The sequence below is a fragment of the Pleuronectes platessa genome, chromosome 12 (genome assembly GCF_947347685.1).
Source record: "Pleuronectes platessa chromosome 12, fPlePla1.1, whole genome shotgun sequence".
In the NCBI taxonomy this organism is placed as follows: domain Eukaryota; kingdom Metazoa; phylum Chordata; class Actinopteri; order Pleuronectiformes; family Pleuronectidae; genus Pleuronectes; species Pleuronectes platessa.
The window spans coordinates 25,274,462-25,297,488 of record NC_070637.1 but is presented as its reverse complement, the minus strand read 5'-3'; the positions used below and the strand labels follow the sequence as shown (position 1 = coordinate 25,297,488).

Genomic DNA, 23,027 nt, shown 5'->3' with positions numbered 1-23,027 from the left:
ATAATGAATGTGAGTAACCATAAACTGTGATGACAAACTTGTCAAGAAACGTATTATTGATTCCCTGCTGTGGCTACAAATCAACTAGCTGTAATCAAACCTCAAGTTTAGACCAGTCTCACCTTGATCTGGATCGGGAATGAATAGATGAGGTCTGCTGGGACTCCATATGAGTTTCCAGAGGAGTACACGCCCATAGAGGTGAACTCATCCTAAAATACATGCGTAGATTTACTGGTTAGACTGGAAGAGCTTATGCCAAATGTTATCTGTCAGAAACGAAGGATTGATCAACATGAGAAGTAAAAATATCATCCCAAAAACAAACAGCAGAATCACCTGTAACACAAGATCTAACTGCCTGTGGTGATCAAAGAGAAACTTTTAACCATACTGAGGTTATACTATGACAATTAAATTGTCATAGTATTGAAGGGTATAGAACAGTCTTTCAATATTTGACATTGCCATAGCCATGTTTTGCCTGATTACAGCAACAGGCAGATGTTCCAATGTTAGAACAACACTATATAAATGAACATGGCGTTTACCTGGGGGGTGCCTGACCAGATGTCTCTCATGTGGTCACAGATGGCCTTGGCGGCAGACATGGCACTGGACAGCTTCCTGGCCTTGATGACTGCAGCGCCTCTCTGCTTCACTGTCTGAAACACACGGTGAAGAAATTAGCAAATGGGTTAGCTCGAGTTGTGCAGCTAGTTTCCATGTTCATGTTTATAATAGTGATAATCAGCTCACAGCTATGAAATCTCCTTTGAGCCAGGCATCATCCTTGACAGCATCGAAGCAGGCGAGCTCACTACCGGACATGTTGACCAAGCAGTGGTGCACATCTCATGATCATGTTCTTGACATTGGTAGCAGGAACGCCACAGCGAATCGCCACCTAGAGGACGGAGAGGATATTCAGAAATGGAACTAAAACCCCTGAGGCTGACACAGTGGAACACTGAGACACTGAGACGCACCTGAGAGCGAGCCCTGTTGTGGTCCAGACGGATGACATTTTCCAACTAAAAATGATGCTTTAATATACATCATTGGTCTGAGGTTCAGATTCAGTTATTTTTGATTTGTGCACTTCAACTTTTGAGAACATTTAGGAAGTTTCAGATGAAGTTTAAGCGAATAAACGCGTTCATACACTTTTTGAAATCCACCACACTGAAGTGTTTTTCTCAAGGCCGAATATTTGAATTGTATCCGATCTGAAATTGTTGGAAAATTATTTTAAATCCATTCTGAGTCATGCATGCAGAAGATTTAGAAAAATGTGATTGGGAGGTATCCCATGTGCGACCAGTGTTGCCCTGTATGGCTGGGCCCATCTCAGTGGATGAGGCGTTGTCTTTGCTGCGAAGTTGGTTAATACAGGGGCCTCTCACAGCACCGTCCAAACAAAGCAAAGGACGGCACCATAGTGAAAAACTGATCAGGTGGATCTTTGTCAGAATGTGTATAACCACATTCTGTGAATATGTTTGTTTATGATCTTAATGTTCCTGGATTCACGTCACAAATTGATTTAGTTCAACACAAAGTTAAACACATTGAAATCACTTTGAGTTTAAAATCAGAGTTTTGTCTTTGACCCAAAAGATCAAAACTCTGGACCTAAAAATGGGACGTTTTCATTTCTGCATCAGGTGCAGAGCGGTGGTGGCTTTTCTACTTTTGACCCACAGGTGGCGCTGCAGTATAACAGCAGCACATCCCAGTCAAAGCCTTTATATTCAGTCTTTAAGTCAAACACATGGATCATTTCCTCTGTAAGAAACCACAAAAAAAATATATAACAATTTACTAGCACCTCAATGGGACTTTCTTATATCACTTTGTACTTTTGCTTTATTTTTGAAGAAATTGTACTTTCTTGATTCTTGTTGTTCTGGGTTTGTACCCCCGGTTGAATGCACTTATTTTAAGTCGCTTTGGATAAAAGCATAAATGAAATGTAATGTAAAGAGAAGAAAAACATCTCAGAGAGAAAAGTTCTGTTTCTACTTGTCTCTGCTTTAATGCTCAATAAACATCCTTCCACCGACTTCACTGGAATCATGACTCAGCTTTTCTTTCCTTTTCAAACAAACTGGTGGAAACATCTCGTCCTTGGTGCAGGTAAAAGAACAAAATCACCAGTTTGACATAATGGAAACAACTAGAAGAAAAGTGAATGAGACATTTACAGTATGAAGAAGAGTCGATGAAGAGCAGAGAATCTTTAAGTCTCTGATGAAACAGTTTAATAAACATTTTACCATATTTAATAGAAAACTGACCCGAGGACGTTTTATACAAACGTAGATGAAGATTTTGTTGTACGTTCTCGACCACCACCTCAGAACAACCACCAGGGGGAGACTGTAGCAGCTTCTGAGAACAGCAGCATGCTGGGAAATAATTGATGATGGGTGGTTCACAGCAGAGACAAGGGACAGAAAGTGTCTGAGAGATGATGTCCTGAAGACAGGGGACATTTGGGCCTGTTGTGTTGAACAGTTTGTGTTATTTTGTGGAGACACTTGTCTCAAGATGATTGTTTCACTTCATGTTCAAGCCCGTCTCAGTTCTTTGTGACTTCAGGATAAGAAATGTTTGACAGAGTCAGTTCCTGACAGGCTCAAGTTCTCACTGTGTGGAGAGGTCATCATGTGACTTTGTGATGATCTTCAACACACGTGTGTCAGTGTAACATGTGACTGTGACGTCATGTTCATGAACACGCTGCTCTTACATCTGTCCAGCAGATGTTGAAGCTCTGAGGTCCACTTCCTCTGCAGCAGAGTGAGACCATCATCTCTTCATGGAGCTGTGCACCAGGCTGGTGTCACTGTGACCAAACACAAAGTGTGAACAACACGTCTCCAAAGGATCCGTTTAAAATCCACCAAACACATTTATGGGATATACTTTATACTTACCGTAAATCCTCTAATATAGGCCCGGGCCTTTATTTTACTCAAGCGCATTGCGGCCCAGGCCTTTATTGGAAGGAGGCCAGAATTAGAGGCAGGCCTCTATTTCTATTTGAGCAAAATAGACGCATTTGTTATTATACAGTTCCTCTTCGTCCTCCTCATGTTCCGCTGCGCGTCTGTTCTCTTCCTCGCGCAGGCGGGCATCAGTCAGGGCCTGTCGTCCAGCAGCGCAGGGCTGTAAAGAACGATACATTCATTTAGTTTGGCCGTTATTGCAAGTCACAGTGGACAGGCTCACTCACAAATGCAATTCTTCTAATGGTAGAGAGAGAGAGAGACAGAGACAGAGAGAGAGAGAGAGAGAGAGAGAGAGAGAGAGAGAGAGAGACTATTAATGTAACTAGAGCCTTCCTGAGGTTTCTGATGTGATCAGTCCACAAGCAGAGAGCGAGATGGTGCTTTTAGGTTCCCTCCACTTGTGTAATGTTTGTCCGCGTCCCCAGCCATCCCCAGACATACTTACCGTAAATCCTCTAATAATAGCCCCGGCCTCTATTAGAGACCGGCCTTTATTTACCTCCGCCGATAGCGAGCCCGGCCAATATTAGAGACCCGGCCGCTAATGGAATACAGGCCACTATTAGAGGATTTACGGTATGAGGAAAAGCTTGTGCTCGTAATGAAATTCTACATCTGATCAATATGTCTCAATATAAACAGCCTGACAGCAGATCAATACATTTATTTTTGATTATTTATCAGTTGATTTAATTCATTCACCAAACAAAACCATTTTTTATGCAAAACACAAAACCTCTGATCCTGAATGAAAAGGAGCAGAAAGAAGAATAATCTGATATAATCTGCTGCTCATTCCCAAGACGCTCATCAGCTCAGTAGCTTCAGCTTCAGTTTAATGTGTGGATACTTTACACCTCTCTCTCTCTCTCTCTCTCTCTCTCTCTCCCTCTCTCTCTCTCTCTCTGATGGTTGTTTCAGTGACATGTTAGCTCCGCCCAGCGGTTGATTTAAATCTAATAATTAGGGCCCGAGCACTGACATCAAAGGTCAGGTGAGGCCCTTTTGAAATTGTAACGATTATTATTATTATTATTATTATAATAATTATTATTATTATTATTATTATTATTATTCAGGCAAATGAATTGGCTTGTCAATGTCTGTGAGGAGGGCGCCACCTAGTGTCCAGACTTTGGTATTATATCTCAGTGTAGATTTTCACTAGCCTGGATGCCAGACGAACTTAGCCCCGCCCACAACAATTTGGTCGGGCAGTTCGGTCTGGAGTCGCTCCATTGGGAAAATATTATGGCCCAACCGGGCCAATCAGATTGTCAGGGCGGGCTTTATACGATGATTGACAGATGATCAACGGTAACGTAATCAACCACGTCATCAAAGTGCCCTTGGGTTGAATTCGTTTTCAACAAACATGCCTGCCGCTGGCGAGCTGAGATGTGTAGATGCTGCCATTGAGTCTGTTTTAGAAGACATCCACAGCGCATTCATTTTGAAAGAGGAACACAGAACGTGGAGGCGACGCCAGAGCACCGCGCTAATCCCTATCGCCCCGGCGCTTGGCTGTTCACAACGGACGCTGAAGCGACGCTGAACCGCCGGGCAGCGCTAATAATATCACCCGTTGATCCAGTAGATCGCTGCACGGCTTTGTGCCAGCCTTTGTGACCGGCACAAAGTTTTAACATGGGAGTGGATGGGAGCCAGCTGTTATTTAAGGCTTGGCGCTGCGCTGAAGCGTCCGGTGTGAACCCGGGTTAGTAAATAACTCACAATGCGTTGCTTAGCATACGTCACATACTACGTTGCTCTGATTGGTTGTAGGTCTATCCAATTGAGCGAAGAGGAATTTTACTTCCTGGTCAGTTGAAACACACCCCATAATCACAGCCCAATGGAGCGACTCCAGACCGAACTGCCCGACCAAAATGTTGTGGGCGGGGCTAAGTTCGTCTGGCATCCAGGCTAGATTTTCACCTCTTTAATGAAAATGTCTTCAAGCTGCAGAACCAGCAGATCAAAGTCATTTATCTTTTGTTTAACATGATGTTGTTACAGTTAAAGTGATGCGTCGGCCATCTTTATTTAAAGTCTCTGATCTTAAGTCTCCTCGAGGATCAAAGTTTCTTCTACATGTTTGAAGTGAGAGTGAGAGAACAGTTCTTCAGTTTCATGTCATCTGCATCTTCACCACTAGATGTCACTAAATCTGACTCATTAGTCTTTAAAAAAAACAAATGAGTCTTTTAACCCTTGAAAGAAACATGAGGTTTTGACATCATCAGATCAAGCATAGCATTTTAAAACCATGTTTAAGGTCGTTCACCGTAGAACCTGTTTGGATCTTCTCCGAGGTTCCACCACCTTGTTTTCTCCAGCATTGCAGCACAGACAGCAGAAGAGTCATCTGATGTGGCCGGTGAACTTCTTGTCTCTGACGCCGTAGATGAGTGGACTGAGCAGAACATTGGTGAACACGAAGGTGACGAAGAGGATGGTGGTGCGGTTGTTGGGCCACGTGGTGACTGGAGCGATTTTGATGAAGGGCGAGAGGAACGACAGTATGCAGATGAACAGCTTGACTCCGTGCAGCTGGATGGTGTTGAGGGCGTTTCTGGCCGAGGCCCGGTATGATCCGGAAACTGTCGGGGCGGCGCAGAGGACTCTGAGGAAGGTGGTGATCAACGTCAGGAAGAAGAAGGAAAACATCAGAACCTGACGTAGAGAAAATCACTTTAATCTGTAAGGTGTGAATTCATTTCTCTGTTGTGACCTCGTGTGTGATGGAGTTTGTAAAATGTTCTGAAGAAGATTTCCACAATAAAGTTGAACTCAAGTATCAACCCAACGTGACGTCACAGGCTGGTTGGTGAGCTGCTGCTCTGAAGCCTCACTTTGACCTTTTGTTCAGCGCCATCTTGTTTTTTTGAAACCATAAGTAACCATATTTGGAGGAGCAGAGGGTGGAGCCTGACTGAGAGCTCGATGACACGCCCCCCTGAACCCATTGGACGCTGTAGATGTCAATCATAAAGTGGTTTCACAACTGGTGTAAACATCCGTCTGACTCAGTCCCAGGAGACGTTCATAATCTGGACTCAGTGTTAAAGAGAAGATCTGGATTCATGATCCCACAACGTCCATTATGACCTAAATACATGATCCTTAGTTTGTCATCAACATCATAACATCACAATAAAAAATGAAATGTGAACCAATTCATTTCCATGGGTATGAGCTGGACTGTGAACACCCAGTTGAACACTGAGATTGAAAATCACTGAGTGAACTGGTTTAACAGGGAGGAGGAGCATGAGAACAGGGAAGTGTCAGACTCCATTTTCACCTGGATGAGCAGAAGGAAGGAAAGTGAGCAGGTGAGTGTGAACACAACTTTCTGAAAGTTTTACTGTCTCACTCTCACACCTGCTGTTAACATCCGTCTGCTGATCACATGACTCTAAGTTTTTCAGTTCACACCTGGTGACAGACGTCATGTGATCGGATCCCAGAGACAGATGTGAACAGCAGGTCTAGAACAAAGAGCCTTCAAAGGACTAATTAACAGAGTTAACTCACAGTTTCACTTTTTATCTTCATCTGTTCATCAAGTGTTTAATAACACAACGTGTTTTCACCATCATACGTTACAGCAGTCGTCACCAACCAGTCAAGAGTCTTCACTGTGGATCCCAGTAAAGCTCTGGACTCACTGGCTGAGGTGTGAGGAACATAGACCTGCAGAGCCAGGTACAAACACACACACACACACACACACACACACACACACACACACACACACTCACACACACACACGCACACAAACACACACACGATATATATGACTTTATACTGGTTTTGTGTGAGTTTTAAAGTGAATATAAAGTTGAAGAGCTTATGTTTGACCTTCATTTGGACACAAAGCCATAGAACTGAGTGGAGATACAGAGTGCTGGTTCAAGCTGTGACTGATGTGCTCTCAGTGTTACTGTCTATAAAGTTCTGTGATTCATTTCCAGCCTTTATGACTTGAGCATGATACTAGATGTTGAGTTTCCTTCTCTTAGTGGCAGGGGGTTGAAGGACACATGAACTTTTACAAGCTTATATTAATTAACTTTAATGTAGTCGATTAATCTGAGTGTAGATTAGGAAATGCTCAAGTTGCAAAAATACTTTTTTATTCAACATTTGTTTGTGGCTATGCAGGTTTATTGGTGGATTTACAAATGACATAAAACAATATTACATGAGAGGGAACTTTATAATGTTACTTGTACAATAGTACACCTCCACACCTTTATTTTTGCTGGTACCCTAAAAAATATATTCATATTATTAATTTAATAATGTACTCAATGGCTGAATAAATTGAGTGATTGACTGAAACGTCAATCCCAAAATAATGGTATTTCACTGTATTTCCTTGTATATAAGAAGTCCTGTGTAGTCAAATAAATACCAGTACTATAAACTATGAAGCCCTGCATCTATTTCACAATAAAAATTTGTGTTTGTGACGTTTTCAACAGATAAACATTGAAAATTGGTGTAAAAGATCATTTCACTGTGTTCTGCTGTAAACTGAGCGCAGAACCAGAAGGAAATAGACCAGACCTTGAATATCTAGAAGAGCAGCGTGGCCTGAACCACAACTGAGCCGCAGCCGGCCCGGTGCAACATGGACGAGGACACTTCAGAGCAAGTTGGACCCTCACACACAAAGTAAGAGACCTGCTACAAACATGTGAAGCTCCAAACTGAATCCTCACAGAATGAACCAGTGAATGATGTGTTCTGAATAAAAACATGTTTGTGTTTGTAGAGGTCAGGACCACAGACTGAGAGCAGAGTCTCCAGGGTCCAGCTGTCTGTCTCAGAGGAGTTTCCAGTTCAAAGATCTTCTTCTATTCTTCAGTAATGAACCTGGACCCTCACACACAAAGTAAGAGACCTGCTACAAACATGTGAACCTCCAAACTGAATCCTCACAGAATGAACCAGTGAATGATGTGTTCTGAATAAAACATGTTTGTGTTTGCAGAGGTCAGGACCACAGACTGAGAGCAGAGTCTCCAGGGTCCAGCTGTCTGTCTCTGAAGAGTAACATGTCCAAAGAGTATCCTCTAAACTTCAGTAATGAACCTGGACCCTCACACACAGAGTAAGAGACCTGCTACAAACATGTGAAGCTCCAAACTGAATCCTCAGAGAATGAACCAGTGAAAGATGTGTTCTGAATAAAAACATGTTTGTGTTTGCAGAGGTCAGGACCACAGACTGAGAGCAGAGTCTCCAGGGTCCAGCTGTCTGTCTCTGAAGAGTAACATGTCCAAAGAGTATCCTGTAAACTTCAGTAATGAACCTGGACCCTCCCCCACAGAGTAAGAGACTGTTTCTACTGGGACCTGCTCTGAAGAGGATCTAGTTTCCTCTAGTGTGGCCCCTGCATTAGGACACAGCTTCATTGAAGTTGGTGACTAATCTCTCAGAATCCCTCAAAGAGCTCAGACCTCCACCAAGAACCAACACGCTCCTTATGAAACCACTTTGAAATCCACTAGAGACTCATTTTGATTTGGATCTGCACCAAATTCCACACACTGGTAAACATCAGTCCTATGAACATGTCTATGAAAGAGGACCCCCCCCCCCCCCCCCCGATCTGGTTCACAGACCACAACCTTCCACCAAGTTTACTGGTAATCTGTTGTTTTTTATAATCCCACTAACAAACCGACCAACACAAAAACATACTGGGGGAAAACAAAACCTCCTTGACAGAAGTGATGACAACCTGTGACTTTGACATGTGAGTTATCAGGAAATGTCTTCACAGGGAGAGGAAGAGGAGTCAAGCTTCTGAGGAGGAGCAGTCGTCCTGCTGTGCTTCGTGTCAAGACGTCCTCAAGGATCCAGTCTCCACCAGCTGTGGACACTGGTTCTGCAGACAGTGCATCACCTCATACTGGCACCAGTCTGGTTCTTCAGGAGACTCCTCCTGTCCCCAGTGTGGACAAAGATCCAGAACAGGAGCTGGAGGTCAGACAGCCGGTCAGAGCAGCACTGTACATGTGTCTGCTGATGTCTTCACTTCTGACAACAGCACATGTGGTTTTATTTTGTTCCTTCATACAGCATCAACATTTAACATCGTTATAAAAGCACAAAGTTAAAAAGCTTTTATTATCTGTAGTTTTTCTGTATCTGATGAAAACAATCAGCAGACTCTCAGATTCTCTGTCTCTCACATTGTTTCTTGTCTTTCAGCAGATCGTGGTCTGCAGGAGGTTTCAGATGAACATAAGCTCAGTCTGAGGAGGAGATGTGAACATGTGACTGAAGGAAGTGATGAAACAGGAAGTAGAACCCTCCTCAACAGGATCTACACTGAGCCCTACATCACAGAGGGACAGAGTGAAGAGGTTAATACTCAACATGAGGTGAGGCAGCTTGAGACGGCTTCCAAGATGAAGATCCTCCAGGACACTCCCATCAAGGTCCACGACATCTTTAAAGCCTCCACTGACCAGCAGAGCAGCATCAGAGTCGTCCTGACCAACGGCGTCGCTGGCGTTGGAAAAACCTTCTCGGTGCAGAAGTTCACTCTGGACTGGGCAGAGGGTTTAGAGAACCAGGATGTGGGTCTGCTGGCTGTGCTTTCGTTCAGGGAGCTGAACCTGGTGAAGGACCAGCAGCACAGTCTTCTCACGCTGCTCCATGTTTTCCATCCAGAGTTACAGAAGCTCACGGCAGAGACGCTCGCTGTCTGTAAACCTTTGTTCATCTTTGACGGCCTGGATGAAAGCAGACCTTCTCTGGACTTCACCCACAGGGAGCTTGTGTCTGAGGTCACACAGAGGTCATCAGTCAACGTGCTGCTGACAAACCTCATCCGGGGGAATCTGCTTCCCTCGGCTCTCGTCTGGATAACCTCCAGACCTGCTGCGGCCAATCAGATCCCTCCTGCATGTGTTGACAGGGTCACAGAAGTCCGAGGCTTCACTGAGGCCCAGAAGGAGGAGTACTTCAGGAGGAGATTCAGTGATGAAGAGCTGTGCAGCAGAATCATCTCACACATCAAGACCTCCAGGAGCCTCCACATCATGTGTCAAATCCCAGTCTTCTGCTGGATCAGTGCTACAGTTCTGGAGCACATGTTGACCACAGACCAGAGAGGAGAGCTGCCCAAGACCCTGACTGACCTGTACTCACACTTCCTGCTGGTTCAGACAAAGAGGAAGAACAACAAGTACGGTGAGGGACATGAGACGACTCCACAGCAGCTGACGGAGGCTGACAGGGACGTTCTCCTGAAGCTGGGGAGGCTGGCACTTAAACATCTGGAGGAAGGAAACATCATGTTCTACCAAGAAGACCTGGAGCGGTGTGGTCTTAATGTCACAGAGGCCTCGGTGTACTCAGGAGTTTGTACTGAGATCTTCAGAAGAGAGTTTGTGATATTCCAGAAATCAGTCTACTGCTTTGTTCATCTGAGCGTTCAGGAGTTTCAGGCTGCAGTCTACATGTTCCACTGTTACATCGAGAGGAACACAGAAGAACTCAACAACTTCTTGGGAACAGATGGAGACACAGACAGTACCTTCTCCCTGGAGGACCTCCTGAAGAGAACCATGAAAAAATCCCTCACCAGTACAAATGGTCATCTGGACCTGTTTGTTCGCTTCCTTCACGGCCTCAGTCTGGAGTCCAACCAGAGAGTCTTAGGAGGCCTGCTGGGTCGGACACAGAACAATCCAGAGATCATCCAGAGAGTCATCAACAACCTGAAGGAGATGGAGAGTGATCACATTTCTCCTGACAGAAGCATCAACATCTTCCACTGTCTGACTGAGATGAACGACCACTCAGTTCATCAGCAGGTGAAACAGTTCCTGATGTCAGAGAACAAATCAGAGGAGAAACTCTCTGACATCCACTGCTCAGCTCTGGCCTACATGCTGCAGATGTCAGAGGAGGTTCTGGATGAGTTTGACCTGAAGAAGTTCAACACATCATACCAGGGTCGACGGAGACTGATCCCAGCTGTGAGGAACTGCAGGAAGGCTCGGTGAGTCCAGACATGATCAATAACATGTTCAATCAGTGGAGATGAGTCGTTCTTCAAGTACACTCAGTGTTAAATGATCCTCATTGTTTTGGGCAGCTTGGTGTTGCAGTGGTCAACACTGTTAGTGCAGCCTTTCTGTGAGGAGGAGGTTCTCCTGGTGTCTGCGGGGTTTTCTCTAGGTTTTCCAGCTTCCTCCACAAGGCGTTTGTACGACACCACCAACCAGTGTAGTGTTCTTCCCCCCAGGTTCCTGACATGTTGACTTCAGATCACTGTAACCTTTGACCTTTGCCCACTGAATTCGAATCAGTTTCTCTTTGAGTCAAAATGTGAAGAAATCCCCTAAAGAAAGTCTTGAGATATCTTGTTCAAGAGGCCATAAACATGTTCTTTGACCTTGACCTTTGATCTTTGACGACCTGAATCTAATGAGTTCCTCTGTTAGTCTGAATTAACGCTTGGACCAAATCTGAAAGGATTCTCTTGAGGAGTTTTTAACAAATAGGGGATTTACCAGGGTGAGGGTCACATGATCAAATCAAATCAAATCAAATCAAAGTTTATTGTCACATGAACAAATGACAGCGTCTTCAGCTCAGTGAAATTCTTGTGACCTGGCAGGCAACATCTATGCAGTAGACATATTACATATAACATATAACATATGACATATAACAGTGCAACAACTTACATTTAAAAGAAGGGCTAGCAGCAGTTTACAGGGTGAAGGAGTGAGGAATATTAATCACGTTTTGTATGATTGTTGTGTTTTCAGATTTTATTCTCACAGATATTTTCTTTAATTACAGACTCCGTGGTTGTTTTGAACTCTCAGAGACTCACTGTGAAGTCGTGGCCTCAGCTCTGAAGTCAGACCCCTCACATCTGAGAGAACTGGATCTGAGTGGAAGCCACCTGCAGGATTCAGTAGTGAAGCTGCTGTGTTCTGGACTGGAGAGTCCAAACTGTCGACTGGAGACTCTGAGGTCCTTCAATCCTTCTTCACGTTTCAGACTTTCTTTCTTATTGGGTCATTATTTATTTAAATTGTCTCAGTTCTGCTCTGCTCACTGTCCCTCAGTCATCTGTCACTCACCCAGCCTGTCAGTCACGTCCACCTCATCAACTCCATTCACCTGCACTCACCTGCTCCTGATCACTAAGAAAGTGTCAGTAAATAACATGTGAACTGAGGCCGAGCACTCGTCCTCCTCAGGTTTTCAAAATAAGACACATTCTTATTGAAACACGTTGGACAGTTGATAAGTATAGAAACAAACAGGAAGTGACTGTCAGGAGCCATCCCTACTTTAAACAGTGTTTAATTACACAAACCTGCTCAGTGACCAACACACAGAGAAGAAGCTGATGAATGAAACAATGGTCCAACATGTCTGATCTGATATTTATCTTCAGGTCACAGACTGGACCGAGGTCAGCAGCATGTTGAGAGTCTGTGTTGACATGATGACGATCCACAACAACAGGAGGACACATTCTAATATTCATATTTCTTTATCCAGGTTGTGGAACTGCAGTCTGTCAGAGATCAGCTGTTCTTCTCTGGCTTCAGCTCTGAGGTCAAACCCCTCTCATCTAAGAGAACTGGATCTGAGGTTCAACAACCTGCAGGAGTCAACAGTGAAGGAGCATTTTGATCTAAAGCAGAGTCCAACCTGTCGACTGGAGACTCTGAGGTCAGTAGATGGTTGGAGTCAGTCCACGCTGCTTTCATCAGTATTTAACTAAACACAATCAGTATCACAGATCCAGGTTCAACCCGTATAGAAGCTCCGCCCACTGACCACAGTGACTCTACACTGTTGTGTGGTGCACACTCTCCTTAAAGGGACGGATAAGGGAAGTTTAAATCAAGGTCTGGTTGGTTCAGTTGATCTCTAACTCACCCAGAACATCTCAATCTCTCCAGACTCATCCTGTCCCCAAAACACCAGATGACCTCAGTCAACTTCCAACAGTGAGACTGTGTTTGTCCTCGGAGACAATATGTGTCCTCAGATACAGTGTGTGTCCTCAGAGTCAGTGAGACAGTGTGTGTCCTCAGAGACAGTGTATGTCCTCAGAGACAGTGTGTGTCCTCAGTCAATGAGACAGTATATTTCCTTAGAGACAGTGTGTATCCTCAGAGTCACTGAGCCAGTGTGTGTCCTCAGAGTCAGTGTGTGTCCTCAGAGACAGTGAGACAGTGTGTGTCCTCAGAGGCAGAGAGACAGTGTGTGTCTTCAAAGTAAGTGAGACAGTGTGTGTCTTCTTCTCTTCCACTCGTCTTGTTAGTAAACACTAGATTCAGATCTCGTGGCCTCGAGGTACTTATCTCGTTCACACACGTTATTGTATTGTCTTCACATAATATATTTTTACCAGATGCCATCAGGGGGCGCTGTAACTTACACATTGACATGATCCAGATGTTTTACCAGCTGTTCTTCCTGCATTTAGCAGCTGTGACTGAGTTTCTTTTATTCTGGATCATGTGTTTTTCTGTCAGGTTCAGTTGAGCTGATCTCAGAAAGTTCTCCTGGACATGTTGAAGTGTCTTCATAGTTCAGGCCTTAGTGTTTCCTCAGTGAAGCTGTGAGAGGACAATGAGGACAGACGTCAGGATTGGACAGAGACACAGAGAGACAACAGTCGGCCAATCAGACGAGCCACAAGCTGCTTGGGATCATGTGATTGAGTTGAAGTGAAGATGACAGTTGTTGTTGTTTTCATGTGAACAGGAAGTGAAGCTGGACCACAGCTGACAGCCTCACACGAGGAACAGAGACGGTGTCGTCTTCATCTGATCTGAGACAGTTTGTCCTCTCACTTAATCAGTGAAGAACTGATCAGGTGGATCTTTGTCACAGCTCTGAGATCAGTGGGACTGAAGCCTCTCCTCATCACATGGTAACCAGGAGCTCTTTATACAGAGCAGAACCTCTGCTGAGGTCCATCTGTCTCCTCTGGTCCCAGTTTGTCAGAAGCAGATGTTCATCAACACACAGTGAAACATGGCTTCACCTGTAACAGCAGTAAATCCACCTCTCAGGTGTCCACTCTGCACTTTGACATGCAGAGGACACACACTGAGCTCTTAGCGTGTTCATTTCAACACGTGAACATGAAGCAGAGGAAGCTGCTCCACCTCTGAACAGGACTGAAGTCCCTGCTGCTCTTTCTACTGGATGAGCTGCATCACTGACTCACAGCTGATGAAGTGAGTCTCTGTGACAGTGATGTCTTCTTCTCTCAACAGGTGGGAGTGATCTTTGTGGATCCAGAGGCTGAAGCAGCAGCAGCTTGTGTGTAGTCTCCAATCTACACAACCCCTAATCTGCATGTGTTTGTGAGATGAAGCTGGAGCAGCTGGAGAAAACACGGGGAGAACATGCAGACTCCACACAGGAAGAAGCCATCTGGATCAGACTCAAACCTGTCGAGAAGGCTGGGATATGTGATTTTGTAATATATGATGATGATGGCTTTACCTGGGCCATATGATTTGCCCTGTTGTATTTCGAAGGATTTGTATTTTCCTTTTAGGGCTGTCTCAGGGACTAGTTTTAATTATTTCTATAAATGATACATTGTGATATTAACCAGCTAAAGATGTAACATCCTTTTTCCTGACGCTGTTGGTGAGTTAAATAGAGAAATACTGTCCTCACCTGGTGACATTGTGGTATTGCATGGTACCACGTTTCCCATGGCAGTGGCAGGAAAATCAGAATCAGAATCAGAATTCTTTTTATTGCCTTGTATATTTTCACATACAGGAAATTGCCTTGGTGTAAAGGAAATTGCAAATAGTAAAACACATAATCTAAACAGCAAAATCTGGTCCTCCAGTAAATATAATTAAAAGTTATTGCCCAGCCTGAGAGATAAAGCTTTATTTGCCATTAAACCTATGCTAACAACTAAATGCTACTGGTTAAATTACTTCACCAGTGCTGCTATATTATACACCAGTTTGCCAGTAGTGAATTGCTGAGCCCTATGTCTCACTCAGTGGGGCTGGGTGATGCAGGTACTTTAATATATAAACCTTTTGTTATAAAGGTCACATTACTGTCTGACTGCTCAGCTGCTATGCTGAAACCCCTGTGTTTGTGTTTGTCTGTCAGTAGATGATACACAGGGAACAAAAGGAAAACAACTTCATTGTTGAATATTTTTGTATTGTTTAACTAAAATAAATTGGAAACCAGCTGGTAACAAATGGTGGACTATAGTTAGAGTGGAGATACTTGCGTGTCACGGTGTTTCTGGTCTCGACTGAATATGAGACCAATGCAATAATCCATAACCAAATAAAAACTGGATGCATTATTTTTTTCCACTTAACAGCAGACAGACTCATTCAGGGTCTAGTCATACCCCAGGAAAGACACCGCCATGTCTCTCTCCTCGATCAGCTCGGCTGCTGTGGCGTCCATCCTCGATCGGGAAAAATCATTGATGGCCAGGCCGTCCACAATCGTCCAGTTCTTGTCCTAAAGCAAATACAAAGTGTTGTGTTTTTTTTGAAAAAAAATACTGACAAACTATCCTCTACACTCTACAAACACAAACCTTTTAATTAATTGAATGCCCCCCCCCCCCTTGGAAAATCTACTTTTTGCCGACCTCCAGTGGTTTAACTGTTCATCATGTTGCTGTATGCAGGTGAACTCACGCACCTCGTGACATCACTGTTAGACGTGGCTACAGGTGCATTTTTGACCACACCCACAAACTCAACTAATTTAGTCTTTAAGTTGTTCATTGTTGCACATATTGAGAAGAACATAATGAATGTGAGTAACCATAAACTGTGATGACAAACTTGTCAAGAAACCACTTATTGATTCCCTGCTGTGGCTACAAATCAACTAGCTGTAATCAAACCTCAATTTTAGACCAGTCTCACCTTGATCTGAATCGGGAATGAATAGATGAGGTCTGCTGGGACTCCATATGAGTTTCCAGAGGAGTACACGCCCATAGAGGTGAACTCGTCCTAAAATAAAGAGGTAGATTTACTGGTTAAACTGGAAGAGCTTAGGCCAAATGTTATCTGTCAGAAACGAAGGATTGATCAACGTGAGAAGTACAAACATCATCTAAAAAACAAACCTGTAAGACAAGATCTAACTGCCTGTGGTGCTCACAGAGAAACTTCTAACCATACTGAGGTTATACTATGACAATTAAATTAGGATATAGTACAGTCTATCAATATTTGACATTGCCATAGCCCCGTTTTGCCTGATTACAGCAACAGGCAGACGTTCCAATGTTATAACAACAGTATATATATGAACATGGCGTTTACCTGGGGGGTGCCTGACCAGATGTCTCTCATGTGGTCACAGATGGCTTTGGCAGCAGACATGGCACTGGACAGCTTCCTGGCCTTGGTGTCTGCAGCGTCTCTCTGCTTCACTGTCTGAAACACACAGTGAAGAAATTAACAAATGGGTTAGCTCGAGTTGTGCAGCTAGTTTCCATGTTAATTTGTATAATAGTGATAATGAGCTCACAGCTATGAAATCTCCTTTGAGCCAGGCATCATCCTTGACGGCATCGAAACAGGCGAGCTCACTACCGGACATGTTGACCAAGCAATGGTGCACATCTGGGTACTGGGTGGACGAGTGGTTGCCCTAGATGATCATGTTCTTGACATTGGTAGCAGGAACCCCACAGCGTTTCGCCACCTGGAGGATGCAAAGCAAATTCAGAAACGGAAATAAAAACCCTACGGCTGACACAGTGGAACACTGGGACACTGAAACGCACCCGAGAGCGAGCCCTGTTGTGTTCCAGGCGGGTGAGACAGGAGAAGTTCTCTTTGGGGATGGAGGGAGCAGACATGGCTGCAATCAGACAGTTGGTGTTTCCTACAACCAGCACCTAAAAATAAACAAGCTAACACTTAATAATGCATAACCCTTTGAAAGTAAACGCATACTCTTGTATGTGTCCTTTGCCAATATTAGCCTGTGTTATTACCTTCACAGTCTTCTTGGCATACTTCTCCAGGGCGGCTCCCTGGCTCTTGAAGATGGCCACGTTGGCCTTGAGTAAGTCTTTCCTCTCCATGCCCTCCCTCCTGGGCATTGAGCCGACCAAGATGGCAGCGTCCAGGTTCTTGAAGGCCACTCTCTCCTTGTCAGTGGGAATCATCTCTTCAGAAGGAGAATTTGAATGAAATTAGTGGCGTGTTTACATACAAGCATTTCATTCCTCGATATTTTCAAACTACAATATATGCTTTAATATACGTCATCGGTCTGAGGTTCAGATTCAGTTATTTTCATGAGTGTGCTCTTCAACTTTTGACAATATTGAAGTTTCAGATAAAAGTTACGTGAACAAACGTGTTCATACACTTTTTGAAATCAACCACACTAAAGTGGTTTTTGTCAAGGCCGAATATTTGGAATGTATCTGATCTGAAATTGTTTAAAAATCCATTCCGACTCATACATGCATATGATTTTGAAAAATATTGTGGCATTCGACGTTCGAGGGACCAATAAGATGAAGTTTTAGTTGAACTAGTGACAAGTTGCCAGCAACGCCACCCCAGGAATTTCACCTGGAGAGTTAGATTAACCTTAAAGTTAAAGCACACAAGTTCATTACTAATGAAAGCTTGAGACTGGGTCCAGCATACAATTTCAATTCCTTTTAATTAATATATACAATCTTTAAACATGACTTCGCAATAAAATATGTTCACCCAACCACACTAAAGCGAACACACACACACACACACACACAACACAAAATACAAAAAAGGGAGGGCAAATAACTGAATGGGGTTTAAATCAGGGTTAAATCACTTCAACCCGCAACTTAAACAAACTCAATAAATGCAAACAAAAGAAAACTAACAAAGAAATTAAATCAAAGTAATGGAGATTTATCCAAACTGATAAATCCAAATAAATAGGTAAAGCAATTAAGCCAAACCAAAATAACTAAGAAAACGAATTAAACCAAAAACATGCAAAGCAAACCACAAAACACAAATAATATCATCAATAAGATCAGTTAGAAGTCGGTTAACTGAATAGATTAAGATGAGACTGAGGATGAGGCAGCAGTCACCATACTCGGTGGCAGGTACAGCACAGTAGGAGATGCAGAGTAGGATGGATGTGTTGGCTATATAAGCCAGTGGGCAAAACAGCAGCCGGCCAACAGCAGCGTGAAGAGGGGGGGAAACGTGCTGGCAGAAACCGCCCACACACACGTCAACCCTGCCATAGAAAAATACATTTGTTCTAGAAGCTGAACAACAACTGTGGTAACTTGAGTTAGCGTCATCTTATCCACATACCGTCAGGAGTTGAATGAACATCAAAGGGGAGGAAGGGGATCACTTGCGTCGAGCAGCACAATTACGTGCAACTCGATCGATCAGCTGATCGCTCCCCGCTGCAACCGGCAGAGGAGGAAAACACTCGCATGCCCTACAATTGGGGCCGATACGGGAGAAGGAAGACCCGGCCAATGAACTGCCTGAGGGATGGAAGCCAATGTTGAGGACTTGTGCAAAGTTTAGAAGGTACACAGACGCAAACAACTACATACCAAACAACGGCGAGCTGCACGACCCAGCTAAAAAAAGGCGATCAGGTGAGGCGGCCAGGTGCGGTGATAACAGGAGGCGGGGCAGTCTGGAGCTCCAAGGCAAGAGGGCTCCCAGTGCACAACCACTCACCTTTATAGACAGCGCAACCAACCGTGATAGGCCGGTACTGCAGCACTAATTAAAGGCCCATCCTGCTACAATATGTTTGGAAGGTATCCAATGTGCGACCAGTGTTGCCCTGTAGGATTCCGACCCATCCAGCTCGAGGAGGGGAGCTGCAGGTGGATCGTCGGAGTCTTGAGCAGCAGGATCAGAGCAAGGATCGAGAAGTCTCCCAGATCCTTGCTTTTCGAAGAAATCAATCGCTTCATCTAAGCGGCAAAAGCCAGGAGCGGAGAAACCGTCTCCGGCGATTTCAGCATAAACGTTGGCTCGCCTGCATTTCTCCTGCTCCGACAGGAGCTTGCAGTAAGGACACTTGGCTCCGGGAGTAATTGCCAAGCCAGCATGATCTGGACCAGGGTACAACTTGCAGGTCAGACGATAAGATGTAGCCGGTCTGACAGACCGGACACAAGCAGATGGAAGAAGTCATCGTGGAAGTTGTTTCGTGCTTACTCATGGTACGCTGAAGAAAAAAGGGAACCGATCGCCTGGTCTCAGCCCAATTTATACGAGGTGAGACCAGGGCTGGGGCTCACAGTAGGTGGGCGTGGACCAAAGTTTTCAGAGCTGCGCATTTCCGCAAGAAAGAACCCACTAGCGATAGCCTTAAGGGGCGAGGCCAATACGATATAGAACTGAGTTTGCTGTGTAGCAGTCAGCAATCATTCATTTTACCCTGTGGGTATGAATGCATTCATATATGTGAAGCTCTTTTTTGTACTTCTGTGTTTCAGCTGCTTCTTTGAACGACCATTCAGCATTTAGACGCTACAGGCAGCTGAAAAGTTTGAGGAAGTCGTTATTCTACAAAACACATGCCAACAGGAAGGAACATGTCGAGGGCAGAGAGGTATGTAATAGAAACTGAAACTTTATATTAACAGCTACTAAAATAAGCAAACTGTGACGTAAAAAAGCCATTTAACGTTTTTAAGGAAAATTTGATGCCAGAACATCAAAAAGAATAAGACAATACGTCATATTTTCCCCTTATGTAAATTATCTATTGCACCCTTAAAGTGGTTACCTCTCAGTAAGGAGAGGGCACAGTCCTGCAACTCCATGACAACGCCATCCAGGACTGGTAACATTGGTGTTATGTCCAAAAGGAGCAAGGTGATTGGCTGGGAGAGGTAGAGAAGGAAGCAGGCAGTGGGAAGAATGGTATGAGATGAATGAAACATGTGGAACCAAATTAAAAGTCAGTATCCTACACGTGCCTTGTGACACAACCTAATGGGATGAGGAATTTGATTCTGTTACATGAGCAAGAGAAAACTGTTTCTCACCTGATATTTGCCAAAGACATCTCCCTTGGCAATGTTGAACAACAGGGAATAGGCAATCTGCCCAGCAGCGCCGGTCACCAGGACTCTAAGTGAGGAATCAGACTGTGAGACACAAGGAGAGAGAACAATCCTGTTAGCTTTATGGTTATCAATGGCAGGACAGGTATGAATGTGACAGTTTGATTGTTCACCACAAATGGGCTAGGTGTCTTTTCGTTTCAACGAAATATGTTTGTCAGAGGTAGAACAAGTTGTGTTGTGTGTATCTTTAGCTTCGAGGAATGGACTATGTGGCACATTTCATAAAGTTACTGGAGAAGTATCGAATAATTAAGAGGGTTTGAAGAGGTTTTTGGAATATGATGATGGGTTTAGTTTTCTTAAACCTATCAGAGGTACCCCATCTTTTTGGCAGGGAGCACAACGTGAACTGTTTGCTGTTTTTTGAGGGAGGTTTTGACATGTCCATGAAATCCTTTTGGTAACATAACTGATTATTACTATCGCGTGGAATTCCAGCAACGTGGCTCACTACACATTCATAGTTTGTTTTGGATAGGGGATGCACCTGTCATTGATAAAAACACAGATGAGGAGGTACTTGAATTTATTGATAAGTATGTGACGTGTGAATTACATACACAGGATGAGACATTGTTGGATATTATTACATCTGTGTAAACACACTCAAAGCGTCACTCCAAAACGTGTAAGAAGAAAGGTACAGTTTGTCGTGTCAGTTTTCCTAGGTCGCCATCTGAAGAAATGTTTATATCTTGTAGCGTTGGAGCAGATGATGGTGAAAACCTTGTACTTGAAAAGTGGATGGAGAAAATAGTTTTTTATTTTCTCAAATAGGTTGTTTCAGCATTTGTGAACCCGACTCTTGTTTTTTATCATTTTAAACTCTGGTTTGTTCAGCAGAATACGAAATTTAGGTAATACATTTCTGCTGATATGGGAAAAGAGCATATCAGCAGAAACAGGTGTACCAATGCCAGACGCACAACAAAGTCTAGAGATGCATTGTGAAAAACACAGAAGGAAGCCCGCCATTTGGGATTAAGTGGCCATTTCCACATTTTCCACATTTTTACTTTGACGAACTTGTCCCAGGGCTGATTGTTCATCATAAAAGGATTTAGTAGAGCAAAAATAGATTGTCTGCCCTCCAATTCAGAACTACTACATAACAGAAACCAGCATAAACCATATAAACTATATCCACCATCAACTTTAACACTTCACCCACCAGCTCTCACTCAACAGCTCAAAGGCAAGTAAAGAACAACTTTGAATGACAAAACGACATTAATACATTTCGGAGTCACACTAGTTGGTGACGTCATGCAGCGAGCCAGACCTGCACACAGGATAAGACAGGAAATAGAGGCAACAGTTATTTCAAGCATTGCTTGTGCTGTATACTCACCTGTATAACCATTGTAGACGTCTCAATGTATACACATGGCATCTATAGAACAAAAGCTCAATGTTAGATTCTGTGAGTTTAAATACATGTCTTCATGTTTGACTTCTGTTGAGAGCAAGAAAGACAAGCTTATGATTTGATTTCTGGAAGAGGTAGATGAACAATGCAGAGCACATATGCATCCTATGAGCAAATATTCTCGGTCCGAGCACCGAACAGTGGGCGGCCCTATTGAAATTATAAGGATTATTATTATATTATAAAATATTTCAGGCAAAAGAAGGGGCTTTTTGAGGGGTTCAAAACGATCAAATCGTTACCAAAGTTTGCAGAAAATTTTAAAGTGGTGAAAATGTACGTATTCTGGAGCACATTCGAACTCTGCTCTGTGTTGCACGCTTCACTTCCTGTGTCCCTCACGCAATGTTGAATAGCCCATTAATCACGCATTACGGTCCACGCCATCAAGTGAAGACCACGCGGTGAACATTTGATGTAAATTGAATGGAAGTTGTAAAAAGACTTACTTATTTCTGGCAGTAGGTGGAGCTATCAGGACGTACAGACTGATAGATCTGTCCAGGTCAAAACACTCACTGCCTTGTTTTTCTCCAGATCGTATAAATCGTTCACATTTGCAACATTCTAAGACATCAAAGGAATCTTTGACCACTGACAATGACATTAAAGCAAACTGACCACGAAGAATTCTTTCATTAATGAATCCTCTGAAGTGCTCTTTTATATAAAGCCTTGACAGTCTTCTTGGCATACTTCTCCAGGGCGGCTCCCTGGCTGTTGAAGATGGCCACGTTGGCTTTGAGTAAGTCTTTCCTCTCCATGGTAAAGGTGGACTCAGCTTCAGGTGTGGAGGAGTGTCTCTTACAGGACTGATCAGTGTTGCCCGTCCTTCAGCCGAGCGGAGGCAGCGGCTCAGGCTGCAGAAAGAAGCAGACATGAATTCCTTGGAACAGGCCGAAGACCTGAAGGCATTTGAAAGGAGACTGATGGAGTACATCTCCAGTTTGCAACCGGCAACACTCAGGTGGAGAATGATTCTGATAGTGGTGTCTGTGTGTACGGCTACTGGGGCTTGGAAGTGGTTCATAGACCCTGACACACAGAAGGTCTCGTTCTCTTCATCACTGTGGAATCATCCCTTCTTCACAATCAGCTGCATCACTCTCATAGTCCTCTTCTTTGCTGGAATACACAGACGAGTTGTGGCACCGTCAATTATCGCTGCTCGATGTCGGACAGTTTTAGCAGAATACAACATGTCCTGTGATGAGACGGGGCAACTTATTCTCAACCCAGCAGCGAACATCCAGTAACCAAAGTTTTTTGTAGGCTGCTCCGACACTTTCCCGGGTCTCGGCCGATCTTATCCAGTGATTGTTTGGTGACCTGTACTTCGTTATCATGACCAATGAAATGGGAAAGACAGGAGAAAAGAACAGAGAGGCCCTTTAACCAGTGCTGCTGCGTCCATGTCCTCACT

At 43.9% G+C, this 23,027-nt stretch overlaps 2 protein-coding genes, 1 long non-coding RNA gene and 1 pseudogene across 3 annotated transcripts; 2 read left to right on the top strand and 2 right to left on the bottom strand.

The window, feature by feature from the left end:
• The first annotated feature begins 8,831 nt into the window (after positions 1 to 8,831).
• On the top strand, positions 8,832 to 14,771 carry LOC128453141 (protein NLRC3). The gene is made up of 5 exons (XM_053435853.1): positions 8,832 to 9,020; positions 9,249 to 10,514; positions 11,840 to 12,035; positions 12,573 to 12,746; positions 14,309 to 14,771. The coding sequence occupies exons 2-5, from the start codon at positions 9,449 to 9,451 to the stop codon at positions 14,316 to 14,318; spliced, it is 1,446 nt and encodes a 481-aa protein (XP_053291828.1). The 5' UTR covers positions 8,832 to 9,020; positions 9,249 to 9,448; the 3' UTR covers positions 14,319 to 14,771.
• A 651-nt stretch (positions 14,772 to 15,422) lies between these two features.
• On the bottom strand, positions 15,423 to 19,911 carry LOC128453140 (malate dehydrogenase, cytoplasmic-like; annotated as a pseudogene).
• LOC128453538 (uncharacterized) lies at positions 17,965 to 18,717 on the bottom strand. Its single transcript, XR_008341515.1, has 3 exons — positions 18,640 to 18,717; positions 18,386 to 18,567; positions 17,965 to 18,305 (listed from the first exon to the last, which is right to left on the bottom strand). It is a non-coding gene; the product is annotated as an uncharacterized LOC128453538 (long non-coding RNA).
• On the top strand, positions 19,563 to 22,860 carry LOC128453532 (nuclear envelope phosphatase-regulatory subunit 1). The gene is made up of 2 exons (XM_053436491.1): positions 19,563 to 19,655; positions 22,309 to 22,860. Exon 2 carries the CDS (start codon positions 22,483 to 22,485, stop codon positions 22,858 to 22,860), a length of 378 nt encoding a protein of 125 aa, XP_053292466.1. The 5' UTR covers positions 19,563 to 19,655; positions 22,309 to 22,482.
• The last annotated feature ends 167 nt before the right edge of the window (positions 22,861 to 23,027 follow it).

Coding starts and splice junctions, on each gene's coding strand:
- LOC128453141 (XM_053435853.1), top strand. CDS start 9,449: ATGAAGATCCTCCAGGACACTCCCATCAAGGTCCACGACATCTTTAAA. Junction 10,515..11,839: donor TGCAGTCTACATGTTCCACT/GTTACATCGAGA, acceptor TTATTCTCACAG/ATATTTTCTTTAATTACAGA. Junction 12,036..12,572: donor TGTCGACTGGAGACTCTGAG/GTCCTTCAATCC, acceptor TTCTTTATCCAG/GTTGTGGAACTGCAGTCTGT.
- LOC128453532 (XM_053436491.1), top strand. CDS start 22,483: ATGAATTCCTTGGAACAGGCCGAAGACCTGAAGGCATTTGAAAGGAGA.